Below are 22,411 nucleotides of genomic sequence, written 5' to 3'. Positions count from 1 at the left end.
CCTCCAATAATAGTAATAAATAATAGCAATGCTGACAATTAAGAAGCTATAAGATCATAGCAATTTAGCAGTTATAAAAGCAATCATGGCAAAGTAGTTACTTGTCCTCTCTCCATCTGAGATAAAGCTTATTTCTCCATTAAAAGCTTTACACATTGTCGTCAGGAGGACAAGAATTATGGGTTATCGTGACACTGAAAATCCATTTTCTAACTTTTCCTATCAACCTAACTCAAAAAATTAGTGTAACATTCTTAATTTCTACCCTGAAACAAGAAATCTAAGCTAATAAGCAAAGGTAGAGAATTTGAACAGTATACCATTGGCTTTCAATCAAACCAGTGACTTATACTTCAGTAAGTGGCTTAGATCCAAACAAATCAATTCAACTTAGTTTACCGAAGAGGGTGTAATATTTCATAATTAAAAGCTGACGACAGTTAAGGAAAACAAAAGAATGCAATGGATTTATATTCAGAATAGAATAAAACCTTCCTCTTCCCCCCCCCCCCAAAATTCCAGCATCGTCTTTTGTTAATACTATTCAGAAAAATAAATAAATCCACACTTGGAGGTAACAACTGCTAGGCTCTTTGTTCGATACATTCTTCAAAAATACTAAAACGCACCGATGACTGCAATTCATTTAATAATATATGTGCTATTCATATTATAGGACAGCATAAGGAACATGGAAAAGTGATCAAAACTGGTAATTTTACCCAGTATGCTTTGTCCCACAAATCAAAATCTTCAAACTATTATGGAATAAATGTCTGTCTTTAATTAAACAAAGACACTTACAAATACCTTTTTGTTAAGATGTTTGTGATCAAGACTTAAGGAGCACATTAGCAGGGCTTGAGAATGCAACACTGGTATTTAAAATTCCAATGATCAAAAATACAAAAAAAAAAAAAAACACAACACAATACCTACCTATATCGTATGCAAGGAAGTCAGCAGAAAAACACTTTGCACCATTACTCAGGGAAGTATCATTATGAGTGTTTCCACCAAAAATGAGCATAGCTCCATTGATTAAGACAGCTGAATGAAGATACCTTGCAAAACCACTCTCTTTCAAAATAGTCCTGCAAAACATGAGAATAAATCAATACATACTAACATGTGAAAAGTCATAAACACCTGAAGAATTTTAGAGAAGGAAACAATATCTAAGACAAGGAAAACACTAAACGAAAGCAATTATTCAGTAAATATGATGAAATATATTCTGATTGTTTCTCAGATTATGAATTTCCTCATGTTATATATATTTAGCATTCAATTAAAATGCCAAGCTTCCTATGAAAATATCAGTTTGTCAAATGACATCTAAAATAAATATCAGGTTTACGTTCTTCAGAAGAGATTAATCATGTGGTAAATGTTAATGAAAATTAAACAAAAACCTCTGTATATTTTCATCTCTATTCTTATAGAACCCTAGCATAATTTTTACTCAAGAAATGTAATAAAAAAATTTTAGAAGGCTAAAAGAATGCTTAGCCCATCCAAAGTTCTGGAAAAGGAAAAACATTTTATTTGGACACTCAGACCTTGAAAAGAAATGGTAGACATCATTCTAGTTATGATGAAAACATTTGCAGTGCTTCATAGATGTGCTCAGGTTGCCAGATGCAAACATCCAGAATTTCACTTCAAAGAACAATCCACTGATATATAGAGCATCCTTTGTCTTTGATCCTTTTTCATTCATTCATTTTGGCTTGTGTGGTCTGTTTGTGCCAGGGGAATGACATGGGCCCAACAGTAGCCAAGGACTATTTGTACTCCATCTGTCTAACATTAGACAGATAAGGAGCTGGTGAAAAGAACAAAATACAAACTTGATTTCGTCATGGCAAATATATCTTACCAAGGGAGAAAGGAACCGTTTGTATTTTGAACTTGAAACATTCAGGTAGAATAACTGTAGACACCTTTGTAAGGAGCTGCTTAGACCACAGTGCAGATCACCGTTCACATCCCCCAGCCAGCAATCATGCAGGCATCTCACTAACCAAAGGGCGTTCCAGATCAGACTCTCGCTTGCACTTGTGTGATTGCACACTGCTTACACACGCAATCGAACTATATTGTCATTCATTTTCCATAACAAACATCTTGACTTGATAATCTTTCCTTCTGACTGGATAACATGGTTTCTGTTGAGTCACACTGATAGTATTCAGCTCAGTATTTTTACATTATCCCGAGGTTTAGGGGTGGGGGAGTTTAAAATGCATCTCATTGCTTTGACAAAACAATGTCAATTAATTAATAAACTGGAGAGATTTTTAAAAATGATAAGAGTTTGTATGCTCAAGCAAGCTGAGAGGAAGGCATTAAACCTAAGATCATATATTGTTATTCAAACATATTGCTCCCCCCACAAGGTAACACCAAAGACTAAATAAAAATAATTATCATTTTTTATTCCTTAAAAAAAAAAAAAAAAGCAATAAATCATTCAAGTCACCACACACCCACTTTATCCCATGTGCTTCTGGTTTTAACCCTCCACGTTGTTTTGTTTTGTTTTTTTATGGGGTGGATTTTTGCTGTTATTTCTGATAAATACACTTTGAAAAAAGAGCACCACATAAAGGTCTTTTTCTAAACCAGAATTAGCCTGTTGTAAGAATTGTTATGGTACCTGTCTGTGAGAACATGAAATTTAGTTTCAACTCATGATACTTACAAACATACAAAAATAGGCATAGCAAAAGAAAAAAAACAAGAAATTATTTTAACAGTTATTTTCAGGTAGTAACAGAGGAATATTGTTGTTATGAGTGGAAAGTGTGAAAACATACTAAAAAGATATTGTCCTTAAAAGTGCTGACTATTCATTTCTTCCCAAGTCTTTTGCTTTACCAGTTTTCTACAGCCTCTGCCTCCTAGTTTACAGTAAGTGCTATATACCAGGCTCTGTCTTGACTATCCCACCCTGCAGCTGTCTGCAAATAGTCTTCTTGCTCACTGAAGGCCTAAAACGCCATACACCTTCTGGGGAAAAAACGAAAGACGCCTTCCCTCCATACCGGCTATATTAGCAATCCCACCAGCTGTTCTTTGGGCTCCTACGGGTCAACGGACTGCACTGCCCCAGCCCCCGCTCCCCACACCCTGCCGGCTTTTCCCCGATTCTTGCACGCTGTGTGCTTAGCTGCGTGCCTCCGATAACAGTGGCTGTCTCCCAAGATTCACCAGGTACGAGAAACGGAGCAGGAGAGAAAAGCAGAGGGAGCATGAGCGAGAGAGAAGAGCAGAGCGAGCCCGCGAGCGAGCCCCCGCGATTCCACCTCCGCCAGGCGACACCCAGCCAGCGACGCGCTGCTCCTCGGCTGGCTCGGTAAGCACGTGGTTTCAGTACTGACAAGATAGAGTACTGAAACCTTGCTATGTTTACTCTGTGTAGGAGTGCATTCGCCTCTGTCCTCTCAGCCAGTTTTCAGTCCCACAGTACAATGACTACTACTGTAAGAGTATTCATGAAATGGAGACAAAATACAAGCCCTCTACACGATGCAGAGTGTCATGCTAGTACAAGCAGATAGAAACAGTCACTATTAGTTATTAAACTAATAATAATAATATTCTAAGTTATTAATCGTTGTATTGAACAGTCCTTCAAAAGATGCAATATCACTTTATTCCCAGAGTAGAAAAACGCCACAAGCTACTGGTAAGTATAACAAGAGAGCATCATGATTCTAGCAATTTAAAAATAGATAAAAAGGAATGAAAAATGCTTCTATTCACGATGCCAACTGCCATGAGCCAGTGGCATTCAAAATAAAGACTCTCAGTGAAATCAAAATCACATATTTCCAACAATCTGACCTGAGAGCAAGTCTTGCGTGCTTAAGTTAGGTCATTAGTGCTCAAGGCAAATATTAAATTGCAAGAATAAAATGTTCTGAGAGATGTATCTTGATCTCAAAACATCTCTAATGTAAGAAAAATTAAAGGTCAGTTTGTATATATAACACTTAGCATTCACAAATTACAGTAAATTTGAGGAACATGGAACTGACAAATATTTATATATTATTTATATATTAATATATTATATGAAAAAAAAGGATCCCTATACCAAAAGCAAGAGGAATTTTTTTCTTTTTTCATGCAATTTTGTGACAATATCTTTCCAGAGTTCTAAGATTTTGGGGCTTATTTATATCCTAATATGTACATAAGTGCACATCAGCAGTATAGTCATACCATGTGGAAACACTCCACATTATTTTTGCACAGTGGTTAACTGTGGATAGGAGAGTCTTTTCTTAATTTGTACAATACGCAACAAGCTTCCTCTCTGGCACTCCTTCAGTGGGCAGCTCCATGAATCAGCTGGCTAGCGCCTGATCCCTCACAACAGTTCTTCTGTTGTGTTGCAGAGTATGTACTGTGCTGCAAAATGCAAAGGGCATGGAGCTGCCTACGTGACTTCACTGGAACCTTACTTTTTACTTACATTTTCTTTATCCGTGACAAATACTTTTTCTTTTTTGCTCTTTCACTTAGTTTTCTATATTACAAACTCTACTTACCATGTCCTAGTATTAACTTCATATCTGTAAAGATCATCCACCAATCCATATTTATTGCCAGGTAATGCTTTGTATCCACCATGGACATAAACAGATTTTGTCAGTTCATCATAGACACTAGTATGACCATATCCACCTTGCACAATTGCTCCTTTTGTTTCTGGCACAAGCCAAGAATTAGACCCTGTAATAGAAGTATAAAAGACAGATTTAAGTCTTAATATTGCTAACACACAATGCTAGAAGAATATGTAAAATAGGTCATTATTGCTATAATCCTAAATACGCCAATAACAAGGGACTCCCTTTAAAGAATAATTTTACATCAATGTACCAAAATATCTGCAGATGGATAATATTACTAGTCTGTTATCTGCTATTCGTACTTAAATCACAAATACAATGTTAACAAAGAGCTACAGGTACCAGACAGTATCTCATACTCCTCCAAAATTCAACACACACAAAAAACACACACACACACACAAAAAAAATCTTTTGGTAAATAGAAAATGAAGAGTCAAGATGCATTCTCACTCAACCTTAACTCTGCTCCTCTTGAGGGACAGACAGTGTCTGTCCGCAACTGTGATTAAACCATTCGCAGAAGCATGGCAGAAATAGAACCGTTACAAGCTGTGATCTCACAGAAACACGCAACTTCAGATAGCTGAAAGTATACACCGGGTACAGGCAGAAAATTTGCTATTAAACTATTAAAACTATTAAACTAAAACTAGTTTCCAATGATTGTTCATTAGATATTTAACTGCAAATACACCTATTCAGTTGCTGAAAACCCCCACAAGGATACATTTGACAGGAGCTCATTTAGAGGTACGCTTATACTTAAATCCACTTTTTACATCACATCATTAACAGCTATAAAGAGACACTAAATAAAACTATTCACAATAACTACTCATACTGAAGAATAAAATGAATCCAGGTTAAGTGATTTGTCATTGCTTGTGGCCCACAAATTTCCAGTTTTCTCCATCTTCCCAGCTGATGACATAACAAGCCACCTAAAGAGCTAGAGAGGAAGGAAGCATTTCCTGTAGAAGTCGCCAATTCAAAACTTACGATTTATGTAAGAGGGTTGGTGAGGAGCCTGTTGATATACCTTTCTATCACGAACCACATTCTCTTCATTTATTTATTTATTTAAATATTGATCAGTCCTAAAGATTGGCATATATGCCTGTCAGGAAAAAAACTAAGTATTTCTCTGCATAAACCCATGTGATGGTGTCGATTATGCACAATAGAACACTTTGCAATTGTACTTCACTTGTTCACATAGCATTTAGAATTTTTTTACAGTAAAATTGCATATTGCATAACTTTATATGACTTGTGCTGAAATAGCAGAAGACTGTTTCTTCTTGTATAATAAAGAACATACGCTATGGATAACTAACTACATTTGAGGAGAGGTCCATAGACATCTCTTTGAAATAAAAGCCAAAAGGAGTATTATAGTTTCTATTTCTGTTTCTATTTCTAAAATTCTGCTAAGCTGTCTGAACTCTGACACTGAAAACTGCCATATAAACATGCAATTTTGTTTTCTCTTTTGCACTTCTTCAGCATCTTGAATATTGAAATATCCAGTACAAAAAAGGCAGTTTCTGTAGAATTTCTGTCTGAATTTAAAGACTTTTCTATGCAGATGATCCCTTTTATTTATTTTAACTATTCATCAACATGGGTCTTCACTCATCAATAAACTGAATTCTTTTTAGGCAAATCCAATTATTCTTGGAGATATTTACATAACTCTGCCCCTATCCAAAGGCATCCCATTCTTTCTATCCTGAGATCAGATGAACTACTTCATTGACCAAATCAGTCATGTAAAACCCTGCAAACTCAACAGCTTAAAAACCCAAATTAGGCTAGAATTGACAGATTACTACTCCAACTTCCTGCTTTATAACAGAAATAGCTCTACTATAAACAAGGGGTTTTTTTATTTCTCAGGTTTAAATCTCATAAATCTAATGGAGAGCCTAAAAAATACGGTCAAATGAATTTTCAAAATCACAAAAAAAAAAATCCCTCCACTTCGACTTGTTTCTAAAATTCAAATTACAGGTGAAAAGTATCAATAAACATGACATTGTTCATCAACATTTGGGCAATCTTCTGGAGAATCCCAGACAAGCTACTGTGATAACTTAAGACAACTAAGTCTGCCAGCTACTAACTCATGCACAAGGTCACGTGCCGTAATACTCTGGTCACTTTTGTCACACAGAATCAAGCACTACAGGTCCAATTGAATGATGATCAAGCAAAGAATAATAGTAAAATAAATAGAAAGGATGGAAATAGGTGGAAAAAGAAATTACAGCTGAGACAGAAGCAGAACTCAAGGCTTTTGATGTACTCAAGGTGGGGATACAACTCCAATTCAAACCTCCAATACACATGGCATGAGGAACGGCAGGCCCAGTAGCAGGCATTTTAAGCAAATCCCAGGAGATATTACTAAAGAATAGCAGCCATAGCGCTCACACCAAAGAGAAGAGGGAGGAGAGGGGTGATCTGGACAAATACCAATCTTAATCTAGCCTCAGATATATGCAAAGGTTAAGAACAGAGGTGTAAAAAAGTAAAAATAAATATGTTGGAAAAATACTCTTTACAGGACAATACAAGTGTACCAAGCAGTTTGCATTACACTTCCCTAAAAACAAATTATCTACACAAGGGAGCATACAAAGTCTCAATTCTCTGGCCGTCAGTAATGTCTAACTATAATGTCACAATGGGAAATTAGTAAATAAACCATAATAACTGAAGGTGATTTGGGCACTGATAAAGAAGCAGCAATGAGCAATATTGAAAGGCACTGGGAATACTAGTGAGACTTTTTAAGGATCAGATATAAGAATGATTGCATTTTGTAACACTATCACAAATTTAAGATGTGATGATGGTATAAGTTTAGGCACTATCAATTCACAGAAGCAGCAGAATAACATGCAGAGTGAATTGGATAATCTTGGCTACTGAAAAAATAAATCAGAATTCAATAACAACTTAAAGATATTGTGCATAAATACTAGCACAATGATTATGAACATCTATAAAATGGAAGCTCACCAGCTGGCAAGGACTGAGAAGAATATCAGGTGCACTACTTCAACAGAGAAAGTCTCTGAGCCATTAATGAGCCGTTAATGCCATTTTCATGGCTGTATTACAAATGTCATCTTAGTACATCTCAAGTGAGGTGTTCCCAATAAAGTAGGATTACAGTTATTTAGCCGGGCACTGGTGAAATCTCACCTGAAATATCTCACAGGCATTTCTAAGCATCCATGTTCAAGAAAGATGAACTCACTGTGGAAGAGGTGCAGAGATGAACTATTAGAATGACAGAGGAATAGGTGAGGTTACCTTAATTAGTCTAGCAAAAAGGAGGATTGGTATCTATAAACATGCAAAAAGAGTAAATGCCAGGAAGGGAGATCAGCTGAACACACTGCAACAATATATAACCTGGAACATAAATGGATATAAACTAACCACTGATAAAAGTGGGCTAAGATTTAGACCATGCCTAGCCACTAAAATTACAAATCCTGAAATTATCTTCCAGTGATACCGTGAACAAAAAAAACCAAACTGCTTTAAGATCAATCTTCATATATTATTGAAAATAATCCTAAAACACGGTGTTCACATTAAAAAAGTACTAATCTCAATAGCTGGGGTGATCCCTTCTCTGCTTTTGGTCATATTAAGCAAGGGAAATAATAAACAGACTAAACCTTACTCTTTCTTTTTCAGTTCATTTCTTTGTATAAAACTAACTCAGAAGGTCAAATCAAGAAGAACTACTTATTTTAGCATTTATCACTTTATCAGTGAAAACAGAATAAATAAAATAGCTTTTTGAGGTAAATATATAAAGGTGTTTCTAAAAAAAGGTTTGAAAAGATTGAAGATTTTTATATTCCATAAATCTGCTAAAATTCAAAGGTAAGGTGCATGTATTGGCCTGCCCCTTACAACAATACAACCTTCGAACAGATTAGATAAAAGGAAGAAAATATCCAAGAAGCTCATTTCCCATCTTCACTTCATTGCACTGACAATAAACTAAATCCTTTCTAGCAACTATGAAGCTCAAGCTAACTTACAAAAAAGAGGAAGTACACGTCACATTATAGGGCCAGCTCTTTTAACACTACTTCAAAGAAACATTCCTTTTAAGAGCAACCTACAACCTACTTCTGAAAAGGTAAAAATAATTTTAGGCTATCAAGGAAAGTGATATGTTTCTAATCCAAACAAATCTCTGGCTTCAAAAATAAAAAAGACCTTCTTAATATTTATTTAATATAAATTTAGAAACTTTTAGAAAGACTTTTAGAAGCTTCAACTAAAACAACACTAATATTATATTCACCTTCAGACTCACATTGAGATTTTCAGAAGGTTTATGAGGTATTGCTAGCCTAAAGGGAAATAAATTTCCCTGGGGAGTAACCCAGAAAAGCTTTATGGTCCAAGTTAGTAAAACAATTCACATAATTCCCATACCAAGATTTATTGGTTCCTCAAAAGCCATAACTCTGAGTATAGCAAGAAAGGACAAGGGGAAGCTCCTTTGCTCTTGCAACAACCACCATACCTTTGGAGCAGAAATGAATTCCCCTGCTTTCACAAGGTGAAAATCTGGCTGCAGATCATGTCTGATTTTTCTACCACTTATTTGCCTGTGATGCAAATCACTTTCTTCACTAGTCTGACAACATCAGAGAAATTTTCAGACCATCACACATTAGATTAACATGCTTTGTTAAAAAGAACTGCATAGCACAATACCTATGTGAAAAGCTAGGGAGTCCACAACCTGAAGTCTACCTAAAGCAAACTTTAGCACCAGATTTCCATATATCATAACATGAGTAGATCAACAGAAGTTTCAATTAGTATGAACCAAAGGGTATGCTCTACACTGTGCCTGTGTCTTTCAGTAGACATGTGGTAAATGCTTGAAAAATAGCCTTCATTAGAACTAAGAGCCATGGCTGATAACATATACAACGAATAACGTAGCACAACGTGAAATGTTACAGCAGTGTGTGTTTTCAAAGCAAGCAGAGAGAGGAAAAAGAAAAAAAAAAAGGGACTCTAACTTTTCTTTGAACAAAGTCAGGAGCCCTTCTTGATAACTTTTCCTTTGTTACTATGATTCTGTTGGGTTCAGAGCAGCATTTCCATCACTTCCTCTGGCCTCTGAGTTTGGAGTCTGAGCTGCTAAGTTCCAAAAAAGATAGTCCTTTATAGTTCTAACCACCGCCTGGAATTTATCATGGTTAAATCATGGTAATCATGGTTAAAAATGGTTCTACAGCTGCAAAACTGTAGGTAAATGCTGTACCTGGCACAAAATTCAGAAAAATTTGCCACAAAATTCATTTAACCTTTGGGGAGGGGAACACGGGAGAGTCAATGAGGTTAAATGTTACATGAGAATTACCAACTGCAGAAATTGTTCAATTATAGCACAGAGACCACGTTCTGCAAAGCACTGCATGAGCAAATAATCCTTCATCACATGAGCAGATTCACTGAAATCAATGGGTTTCCACAGTAAGACCCTATATTGTTACAATTTTACTTTATATTTAATGCAATAATGAAGCACACTTTCTCCTAAAAACTAAATTTCCCACCAGCATATGATAAAATTATCTTGGAAAGGAAACAAAAAGTTAAAATTAATTTAGACCCATAGAGCAAAATGTGTTTTCTCCTACTTAAAGTTTATAGCCATTGGTTGAAAGGGATTTTCTGTTTGTTTGTTTTTTAAATATGCTTAGTTGTAGATAACAGTCCTTTTTACTAATCCTCCACAAGTATAGCTCTAAGATATTAAGAAAGTTTTAAAATAGGAACAAGTTGCACATTTCTATCATATCAGCAATTAAATATTCCATAGACAGAGACAATTTTACATTGCAGAGTGAATCACATGCTCCTCCTCCTTTTTTTCTTCCCTCTTCACTATTAATCTAATGAATAATACCTGAGAACAATTTTGGTACTTCTGCTCCAGACTAAGAAAGAAGCACAGGATATTCAACATTCCAATAGACATTAAGATGAATGAGCACTGAGAACACCAGAGTAATTTTTCTTTGTTGTTCTTTTTTTTTTTCCTTGAAGACTTGTTTAAAAAAGATTTCTAGTAGTTTTTTCTTTTTGATTCTTCCAAAAATTAAATGTTTTTTTTAAAATGGTCATTAATCCCTTGCCTTAACAAACCTTAAAATGTTGCAGAGAAACATTATTTTGAGAAGACTGAATTTCTAGAGTAGTTGCATGCAGTTTTATGAAATTTGTCAATGTGGACAAAGCCTATTGTGACTCTCTTCCTTCTATTCCCATTCTCTTTTTACCTTGTTCAGCATCGTTACAAACTTCAACGTTGACATCAGAGATAAGATGCCAAGAAGCACAAGAACTCTCTGATTATAAGGTTTGAATGGATTTCCCCACCCCAAAAATCTACATAAATATAGTGTTTCTATACATCTACAGTAACATACACATACAGAAAGTAGTAAAATGAAACACCTCAAAAAATGTACAATACTTCAGCATAAAAATATTGCATTGCATTTTATACGTATGTATTTTGTGATTGTTTAAATAACTGTTAGAAAGTTGGATCAATTCTATGGAAAATAAGAATAAAAAAGGCAAGAGAAGATTAGCATGTGAATTAATGGGCATATTAATATTCTTAAAGATTCATCAGAAGGAATCTTTAAGAAGGAATCTCACAGATGTAGCAAATTATTTATGAAAATTGTCATTAATTATCTTTCATTTCTACTAGTAGCAACAATTATTTGCTTTAGAAAGAATCCCATAAATAATAATGAATTAAGGTTGTTAAATTTTGAAAATCAGAATGAAAATATTACAGCAACATTAATTAAAGCCTCAAAACAGCTACATTCTGACAATAGTAACTATTGTCATTATGCTCCATTTTATTTTTTCTTTTTTGCTCTATTTAATCTTTTCTACTCCATCTTCTCTGTAGTAAAAATGAGCAAGTTTTATCATAACAATAACCACTGTGTGGAATTTCTGGTTTCAACCTTTGCCTCCTTTAGAGTCCCACAGCCATAAACACGATAATGCATATCCAAAGCCAGAGTACCTCAAACATGTATGAAACACTACTGATCAACAAGAAATCTGATCCACATAATGTAAAGGAAAAAAAAAAAAAAGATGAGATGATATTTACTCAGTCAAAAACATTTATCTTTCTAAAAACAACAGAAGTGACCTTCAGTTAAAAAAAATTAAAAAAAAAAATCAGGAAAACAAATTTTATCAGTACACGATAAAAACAATCTGAAAGTGACTTACTGATGTAGTATTCCTGCACAATGCTTGTATAACCATATATGGCAGAGTATCCAAAAATGATGATCATAACAACATCTCTGCTATCCAGCTCTACTATGTGTGCTGAATGACCCTCCACAGCATATTGTTGGCCATGTACAAGCACTGCAGGAGTTCTGGTACTCCATGTTTGACTGTGTATATTGAAAATCCACAACTCATCAGTAACATTCCCATTATTTGTTTCAATTTTGCCTCCATACATGTAGATGTCTTCCTGTAAAAATTGGAAGGGAGAGGGGAGAGGGAGAATTAATGGATTAGAGAAACAGATAACATTTGAACTGCATAATTCTGCACTGTATGTTTCATAACTGAAAAATCTGATATAAATCTTCACATTTAACTGACATTACGTTCATCAACTCAGTATCAAGACTTAATCCCAGACAATGATATTTAAACTAAAGCAACAATGAAGATAAAGAGACTATTTCAAAGAAAAATAAATCCGAACATGAAAATGACACTAAAATGAATCTCAACTGGATTACTACAGGCAGGAAAACTTTCATTACCTGTCTCTTTTACCTCATAATGCAGCTTTCTATTAAAAAAACCTGAATAGAAAGGATTTGATATTGTTTATACGTTACTTATAATACACTAATTCTTGTCCATGGGGATTTCATTCTGTGCGTGTGCAAAAGATCACACTCTATTTTAATAGCGATGTAACTTAAGTGCTGATAAACCTCAAAATCAGAGCCTAAAGAAAAGGGATGACATGTGTACAGCATCCTCTTAGGTGCATTTGCTAACATCAAATTCCATAGGACAATACCTTGAGCTCTTTTAAGGAGAAGCAAAAGAGATTTTGCAGTCTTCATGGACCACTTATCTCAAACAGCAATGCCATCTGTTTTGACAAGTAATGAATGATTTGCTTAAATATTGAAAGCTGACTCTACCGAGTGAGCTCAAACTTCACCAAGAGGAGTAAATCAAGGCATAGAAACAAAGTTATGGAATGAATTTGAACTTGTTAGCCTCACAGATTGGCACATTGTTCAGGGACAGTTATCCTTGGTGGAAAAGACTACCTCTACTTCTGAAAATGATACTGAATGTGTCTTTGACAGGACATATCAGGTCCACATGCGCTCTGCATCCCATTTATATCATTTTTGTAGAAATGGCAGTTGTCTTCTACATATTGAAATATTCTAGGGTTTACCCCTGGAATATACCCTAGAATTCAATCTCATCTGGTTAAAAAAATAAAAAAGAAGCCGCAAGTTTACCACAGTTGGCAAAGTTTTACTTGGCATGGACCACTGGGCCTCAGAAAGGAAAATCAAAAGATAAAGAAACTGTTTAATGTAAGTCTGAAACAACCATGGGGAAATTTCACTTTTATTATACAAGGAGCCAATGGGATCTAAACAGAAATGTAAAGTGCGTGCAATTCTCATCATGCACTTCAAGAAAGATGAACTAAAGCTGGTAGACCATAGACAATACAGACAATCAGTAGAAGGACAATCTTTTTTAGTCTAGCAAATAAAAGGCTTCAGGGGGTTATGATGCTATTTATACACCTATGGTGGTTGGCCAACATCAATGAAGGAGAAGAGCTAATTAAGACAGCAGACATTGCTGGTACTAGAATAAGATGTATGTAAAGACAAACACATTTTAGAAAATAAATTAAGGTTTCCAATCATCACAGAAATTAGAATCTGGAAAAACTGGCAAATCAAAATAGCCAGGGATATAAACTTAACTTCTTTAGAGCTAAGGCTTGATATATTTTTTGAAAGGAGTTGTATGATATGGTGCCTGAAACAGTCTGACATTCTTAAAACATCCCTTACAATCTCATGTGTGTAAGTTAAAGCGAGGCAGAAGGGTGATTTTGTGAAAAGTTAAAAAAAAAAAAAAAAAGACTATGTTCTTCCAGTTCTTTTGCTGATAATAAGGCAAGCAGAAAGGATGTCTTCATTGAAATGTAAAAGAAACATCGGATAGCCATTAGATCATAGAGGAACCCATTCACTCAACTAGCAGTATTTTGAGATGCCAGGGAAGAGAGGGTTCCTACAACAGAGGGATTCTGTGTCTCAGTGCTTCAGGATATTTCAGCAAGTGAATGAATGTTAACATCCTCAGATTAAGCTTGAAAAACAATCATGTTTTCTCCAAGCAGAGCAAATAAATCAGTATTTTTAAGATTATAATCTGCAGAGATAAGCATTTATACTTTCAGGTAGCTGAAACTGATAGTCATCTGTTCTAAATTAATGCGCTCTAAGGAATCACAAAGCAATTCCTTAACTGAGAGATCACCTAGACAGCACCCACTTTCACAGATGCATAAATTCCAGGACCACATGAAAAATTTCCCCATCGCTCTGACAGAGATGAAAATCAGTAAATGACCAAATAAACTGTCTAACGTATCGAAGAGTACAAACATAAATTTCTGCAGGATCTTCACCATTTCTTCACTTGAAGCAGGTAAGCCTTCCTTAACTTGGAATTTAAAATTGCTCCTATGCAGCAAAACTTTCTGTTAGAAACTAGTGTGAACTTTTCTTTGAACTGAGGCTCAATGAACCAAAGATATTTACATCCTTCAGTGGAATTTGTAGCCAATTCTGAGAGAGTACCCCACTTCATCCAGTTGTGCAGGATTACGTATATCTGGACCAATTCTTTTCCTATAAAATATAACATTAGTTCAAAGAACTTGGTGAAGACCCACAGAAGGTGTAAGGAGGCACTGACTGTGCATTAAGAGTTTGTGTTTTTAGGATGAAAATGCTAAACAAGTCTATGTGTTTCAAAGGATGACAGAGTCTAAGTTAAACATCCACAGTTAAAATATTAAATAACATTACTGAGATACATATTTATGTATCTGTGTATGCATTTATTTATTTTAATAACAAATGAACAGCAAAAGGTGAAAACTTTTCTCTTAGATTTTAAAATGCCACTTTTTCCACTGCTGCCAGTTACAGAAAGAGCTACTGCTGGTCTCATTCTCCTCATGAAAAAGTTCCCTAAAGAGACCAGGGAGATACAATACGTTAAAAAGTAAACCTCTCAAGAATCAAATCAGCTGATTTGATCACAGATTTAAGTTTCTCTGGAAAAAAAAAAAAAAAAAAGGCAGGTGCCTATCTGTTCTTCCAAGATACTAGTATTTCCACCAAATTTTTTTTTTTTTTAACTGTGCCCATCACAAGAGAGCTGAAGTTAATCTCAAAGACTCACCCTTCCCCCTTTAGAAAGTGTTTCTGAAAATAATACAATCACTTTGTCCTGCTATCATGTTTTTTAGTGCTGACATATACAATCCCAACAAAAGACACTTTTAACAATAGTGGCTAAAGCCACTATTAAAAATTTTGGTGCTATTAAAGGACAAATTTCCAAAACAGCTACCAAGACATCTTTCACAACATCAGCAATGGTGGTCATACCATAGTGGTTACTGCTGTCAAGGGTAAGGAATCAAGATATGCTTGGAATGCTGTTCTAGCAGTACCTGTCTGTCTGCCAAGCTGTATTTTAGCTCATCCTGGTCTTTCTTGAGAAGTCTTCCTCTGGGGCTTTGCAGGAAGTCTTATTTTGAAATATGCTCTCAATTATTAGTAAGTATTAATTAGAAAGATGAAGGAAACTGGTTTTGTTTTTTGTTAAAAAAAAAAAACAAACAAGATGCAATATTCCTTTGGATATTGCCATCTTTCATTAGTTGTCACTGATAAAGGCAAAAATAATTGCCAGTTGACAACTCTTCTTGTTCCGAAGTGGCCTGTGAATAGTGCCAAAGGAAGTAATAATCAGAGTGCTGCCAAAGGAAGTATAATCAGAGCGCAATTTCTGTTTCAGTGAGGAAGCTAAAGCTTGGTCTGGAGACTACTAAAACATCAACTTCTGACCTTACAGGAATGAGTAACGTCAAGGCAGATCAACTTCTGACCTTACAGGAATGAGCAACGTCAAGGCAGATGACACAAATTTCTAGGTGGTGAGGGAAAAGTAACTATACTGAATATGATCATCCCATTCCTTTTTGAGGCAAAGCATTTGAGGGTGTCTCAATATTTGACCCATTTCCTGCTGGGATAATTCATCATGAAATGAATCAAAGTTAACCAGTAAATCTGCCTCCTTCCTTCACCTAATCTATTAAACTATTATTAAACTATTATATATTTTAATTATTTAATTATTAAACTATTATAATATTACAACTATTGTTAAACTATTAAACTATTAAAAGACTACTAATCACCTATCTTTGTCTGTCCAGTATTAGATATTTAGGTAACATGGTGTTACAATTAAATTGTCCAGCAATAAGACTTATCTCAACAATAACATGGCTCATGTCAGCGCTAATGAATTGACTGATGTTGTCTACAATCACTATATCAAGACACACTTTGTACAGCAGCTTTTACAATACTTTTACAGTACCGTTATCCTTACTGAGAAACAATGTGACAATGCGAACTAGGTTTTAGGCCGTTTGCCAGAGTGTAAACACACGTGCTTAATTTTTTTTTCTTGGAGATTCAACTTCACTTCACCCTGCCCTGCTAGGGTGGACTTCCCATGTCTTGGAAAGGAGCCACATGACCTGCTACACTGAGGAACCCTGCTTTCCTCCTGTATCCAGAAGATATCTAGAACTCCTATCCTATCTTGGGTCCTGCAGACAGCATCGTACTCTTTTAGTTCAGCTGTCTCATGTTTCTGATTTCTAAGGCTACGTACTCAGTACTTTCTGAAAATTATGCCCCCACAATAACACCACCTAGCTCTTGCACAGTAATTTTAATCAACAAAATGCTTTACAAAGGAGCCATTTACAGTGAGAAAAACTGAAACAGAGCAAGGGAGTTACCCAAAAGAAAACCAAAAGACCAAGTAAAACTTCAGACTTGTCTGAAAAGTCCCAGTCAACACACTATATACCAGATGAGAGCAACTCTTCCACATACTTCACATTAAATCCCAAACACCCAAAATCATTACTTCTTTTGACCTTGGATGGGGTCTCTTACCAACTCCATACCTTAATGTTAATATTGATTTAATATTTAATATATATGCAGTAATTCAAGATTTCCCTGGAAGTTAACATGTTTTTATTCTTTTAGATCTTGCAGATCTGCTTTTTTCCCTAAAAGAACATTGCTTCGCTACTCTCACTGCACCTGAAAATTCTATATTGTTATGTAAATTCTGCCCAGGTTCCAAAAGAGTCTTATCTAGTATAGATACAATCTAAGTGCTACATTAGTACAGAAATCAGTTTTGTTTCCATATATTAACAAGACTCAAAAATTCACAAGCACTTCTGTTCTCTGTGCTTACCTCAAGCTTCTAAAAGTTTGGTCAAACCTGTACTTGATTCAGAAATTTTGGGAATTTTTCCTCAAACTAAATATAAGTATGCAGTTACAATACAGAAATACCAAATTCGATAATGTAGTAAGTATTTATAGACAGATAATAAAGTTATATAATCTAATAAGTATTAATCAGCATTTATATAAATACTTGACAAACACCCACAACATGTACATGATGTCAACCGCCCTTAATATCTCAAATAAGTATAGAAGAGACTCACTAAACCATCCCGCTCCTATACCTCCAGCTGCCTCCTATCTGATAGAAATGAGAACTTAACGTGGTATAATTTGGCCATCCACAAGATAAGACAAAGCCTGTTCAACACAATGAAAAAAATAGCGTATGCAGAAACTTAAGCACTATACATGAAGATAAAATATACAGCAACATCTTCCGAGGAGAAATCATCTTGTTCTATTTTCCTGTTTTCCTTCATTCTTTTGGCTTTTGTGGGCAACAACAACAACCACCACCACCCACACCCCAATGACACACCCTTTCTGCAAGTTTAATAGCAGTTTTCTAAGAAGTTATAATGAAAACCATCTTCTCAGGAATTATTTGCCTCATACAATTCCCCGTAATTCCCTGTCTAGCAAATGTCAGATAACTAAATTTAAGTTGTTGATACTTAATATTTTATGACACAATGACTTTTGTAACTTTGACATTGCAAACTTTAAGAGCCCCATATAAGCATACAAATATTTTTGACCAATAGCTTGAATCTAACATGGACAGAAAGCCGAACCATGCAAAAATTACTTAACTCACTAAGGAAGGAAAGTCAAGTGAAGTGAAAGTGAAAGTATATTTTTAAATTAAAGGAAATGTCAAATATTATAAGACTGCATAGAATTTTTGACAGGTTTCCTAAATTAATCTGTTTGAACTGCTATAATAAGGACTGAATACAATGCAGAATATGTATGAATAATAAAAAAGGAGAAATGTGCATTTAGTATTATTTAAGTAGTAAGTTTCTTAATTTGGAAAAACAAATACAAGCCTAACCTATGAAAAAGTAGAGTAGTTCAGCTACTGTATTGCACATAAAAATAAACAAGTATTATTTTAACTGGCAATTATGTACACACATGTTGATTTATTAGATATAACTAGATACATTCATGCACAAGGTGGCTACACATTCAAATGTTGGCAGAACTGCACTCTTCAACTCTGCACAGCTTCCCTTGTCTAGAACCTGTTTTTTTCCTTTTTGACCATCTCTAAGGAAACAATAAAATAAAAACTGAAGGAGGAGGGAAAAATTAAACTAATAGCTACTGCATAATTACACTCCATTTGTGTCAAAAAAATCTTTAATGTTTTACATATTTCCTCCAGTATATTAACTGAGAATTCTTGCATGAAATCTTCTTGTCAAAAATTAAAGTCTACAGTACCTTAAAGTTTTGGAACTGTTTCATAAGCACATACAGAACACAGAATTATTAGTTTGATTTTAGAGGATATTTATAAAACACAGTACCCTGAATTTCTCAGGTGAATTACATTATTAAAATACAAGAACCTGGCTCCTTTCCCATAAGTATTTAAGTAGAATGGCTCAAAGGATAATACTAAGAAGCAACCGATCCTTTTCAAGAAAATGATCATGTTGGTGTCCACAGGGCTCAAACACTGACTGTATGCTGTAGCCAATAAGCTACAATAGATACTAAATTTCTCCAGGACAAATTATCAGGCAAGATACAGTAATCTGATATTTCACTTTAGTGTTTGCCATCTATTAAGAATAGATAGATTAGAACAGATTCCTCTTTTTGCCTGTGGAACTCAATTCCCCCATTTAAATTGTTTCAGTAACAAAGATGGCAATTCATGTTTCAGACTTGCTGTTGAATAATGTAGCTTCATGTACTCTGTTGAGCTACAATATCTCATCATCCTTCAGGCACAGGAGCCAAAAATGAGATACCTAGACATTTCATAAACATTCTCAAAACTTTGCATAAATAAAAATAAATAAAGGTATTAAATAAAATTCAGCATCTTTGATGCTTACTTGACTTACTTGAGTCTTCACGCCATTCCTTTTCCCTCTGTAAGACCAACCAGTTGATGAAATTTAAAAAGGTTTAAAAAAAAAAAAACCCCACCCACATTTCACTACTTTTCCTCATAATACTTCAGCAGTTTAAATAGACTAGGTTCCTGTGGCTGAAGCAATAGAACTTGCTGCATAACTAAAGCAATTTTTGTGGTGTATCCAGAGAGTAGTTCTCATGAACGCATGAGTAAATATGATGAGCAAACAAAGTTGTATTAAGATACAACCTTGTGAATGATCCCATACACACATTCTCGGTCAGCATTAATGTTGTTCAAGACAGTATCCCTGATAAACACTATGAATCCTCATTTTACAGATGCTATAACAGAGGAATATACTAATTCAGCACAACTAGATTCTATCCAAAGTCTAAAATCACTTTTTAAATCTCATCAAGTGCTTCTTGGCAGTAATTAGCAATGGCAGGTAGTGATAGGCAGAAGCTTTTTCTGATGAGATTCTCAGCTTTTCTCTCTCAATTCCTCCAAGAAAACCACAAGGAAAAACTTCATTGATGGACCAGGATGACAGCTTTAGAATGCCTACAGAATTTGCAACATTCGGTGAAATTTTCAAATCAGATAATACTAAATTGGCATTACAGCTATAAAGCAATGGAAAACTCTCCTATTGTACCATGTACTACAGTATGACTAGAAATTATCATATGTTAACACGAGACTCAAGGAAACCATCTGACAGTAACTCATCCACTGCAAATCAATTTTTGCATTTAATATGTAGCACCTGGGTTAGCACTGTCTAATACCTCCTCCTCCTTTCCCCAGACCATTAACTTCTTCCATATGGCAACACCATCAGGAATATTTATTTTGTCTGTTATATCAAAAGAACAAAAATGAATAATCAATATCCCCACTTGATCCCCTAATCCTCCCACCAGATCAGGGTGGAGAGAACGGTAAGCAGACCTCACTCCTCATTATAATTACATCTTCTTTAGAAAAAGGTCCCCCTCCCCCAGTCTGCTTTATTATTCTGAGCTTATTGTGGAACTCCATGCATGCTTAATAAGAACCTGAGTAAGACACATGCTGAGTTACAAAAGGAGCATATTATAACCTAAGCTTCCAAACAGGACCAAATTCAAGTTCAAGACAGTACATCCTGCAGCAGTTTATATCTCAGATGGTATACCTCATCGAGAGCCCTGGCACTTTACCTCTTTATTCCCACTAATTTCAAAATTGTTTCTGGCTCTAGTTAAAGGTTTTACTTCAAAGAAGGATTCATTTAAGTTTGTTTCTATACATCTTAAAAGTCAGTAATTTTTTCCTGGACTACAGTGGTGTTCAAAATATAAGACAGGAAAGTGAGGTAGCGTGCTTTTGGAAAAGGCCTAAATTTGAAATTTACTTGTTTGCATGAACATTCCTACATTTACAGAAAACTAGGCTGAAAAGCATGGGAAGTGTCCAAAAAAGCTATGCAAGCAGAGATTTAATACTGCTGAAGGTATAGTTGGAATTTTAGCAGCAATGTCAGTCTTATTTCCATACTGAATACTTGGATTAAATATATTGAAAGGAAGGAATAAGTAATGAAGACTGCATAGAAGAGTATTAACCGTGCATCTGCCTTTAGACCTGCTAAACATAAAAGCCAGTGATGCCTAGGCTTCAACTTTCAAACTAATTGGAATATAATGTTGAAACAAGTAATGAAAAATATATCATTTTTAAATAAAGAAACCAGTCTCCTGTTGAGTAAGGTCCATTGAATTGAAGATGTTTGCTGAATAGGCTCTGATCTAGACTACATGCAAGAAGTGTGCAATGGCTCATCTTACCTAGTTCTCAGCCACTTCTGAGGTCTTCTGCAGACCAGAATTAGAAAGCATGTTGTGCATGGATAGGATGTAACTGAAAGGCATAAAATAATAATCTATGTGCACTGGGGGTTCAACCTGCTAATAAGAACTGAATAGTTAGGAAAGACTTTTCATTACCAGAGCTGTTCCAAATTATACCACAATAGCCTACAAAGGTACACATATAAAAGAATAACAACAATACACCAATTGGCAAAAGACACTGTCACTGGTAAGAAAGCAAACCAAGGTTTTACTCTTTTGTGTTTTGTTAACTCTAGCCTTTGATTAGATTAATAAAAATACCAGAAGAGATATATGGACTCAACATCAATACCAATTAATTAGGAAAAGGCATCAAGACAATTACCTTTCTTTAAAGGAAAAAAAAGCTTCAAAATTAGAGGTAACATTAATAAGACCCAAATAAACCAGATTAAATTTGACTACATACAAAATGGTCCATATACTGGGAAACATCTTTTACAATCATTACTATGTCAGCCTGTCTGCTTTCTTCATTCTGCATTTTCTAGGAATCTAATATCAATGTCCAGTCATCTTTCCACTGTCTTGGGACTACCAATAACAGTTTAATTATGAGGTCAAATTTTGTGTATTTCCCAGTCTACTTTATTCCAGGGATCTTGTATTTTTCAATTTACTATCTAACTTCCTATCTAGTCACCGTTTAGCAAAGCTGTATGTAAGAACTTTTAAAACCTCAAAAGCCATTCCCTCCAGTCTCTTAATAATCTATTTCTATGAATTATTTCAAAGTATGTTGACATTTTTTGGTATCAAGATGCCTGGAACTACATATAATGTTTGAGATACGAGAGAACCAATTGCTAACAGAGATAGGTAATACCCTTCCAATAACCAGTTTGAAGAGTCATTGAAGGTCATACTATGTAACAGATGGTCTGAAAGCAAGAATACTTTTACATCTCTCCTCTCCTCTATAAACGCGTAAGAAAGTCTTAGTCACTTGTTGTAACTATACATCAGTGGGAGTCTTCTGATCTTTTTTTCTTCAGAATAAAGAAGTAAAGTACTTCAATTTTAACTAAAGAAGCTTTCTGAGGGAAATGGGCACAGTAACTT

The 22,411-nt window shown here is 35.0% G+C and overlaps 1 protein-coding gene across 1 annotated transcript in view; it reads right to left on the bottom strand.

The window, feature by feature from the left end:
* ATRNL1 (attractin like 1) overlaps positions 1-22,411 on the bottom strand; it is a 565,377-nt gene that overhangs the window by 463,295 nt on the left and 79,671 nt on the right. The window contains exons 8-10 of the mRNA XM_013948667.2: positions 11,976-12,231; positions 4,563-4,746; positions 940-1,094 (exon numbers count right to left, since the gene is read on the bottom strand). Coding sequence (XP_013804121.2) covers positions 940-1,094; positions 4,563-4,746; positions 11,976-12,231 — 595 coding nt within the window. The remainder of the gene's footprint in view (positions 1-939; positions 1,095-4,562; positions 4,747-11,975; positions 12,232-22,411) is intronic.

Source organism: Apteryx mantelli, chromosome 7 (assembly GCF_036417845.1).
Source record: "Apteryx mantelli isolate bAptMan1 chromosome 7, bAptMan1.hap1, whole genome shotgun sequence".
NCBI lineage: Eukaryota > Metazoa > Chordata > Aves > Apterygiformes > Apterygidae > Apteryx > Apteryx mantelli.
The sequence above is the reverse complement of the archived record's forward strand: the minus strand, read 5'-3'. Positions and strand labels throughout refer to the sequence as shown.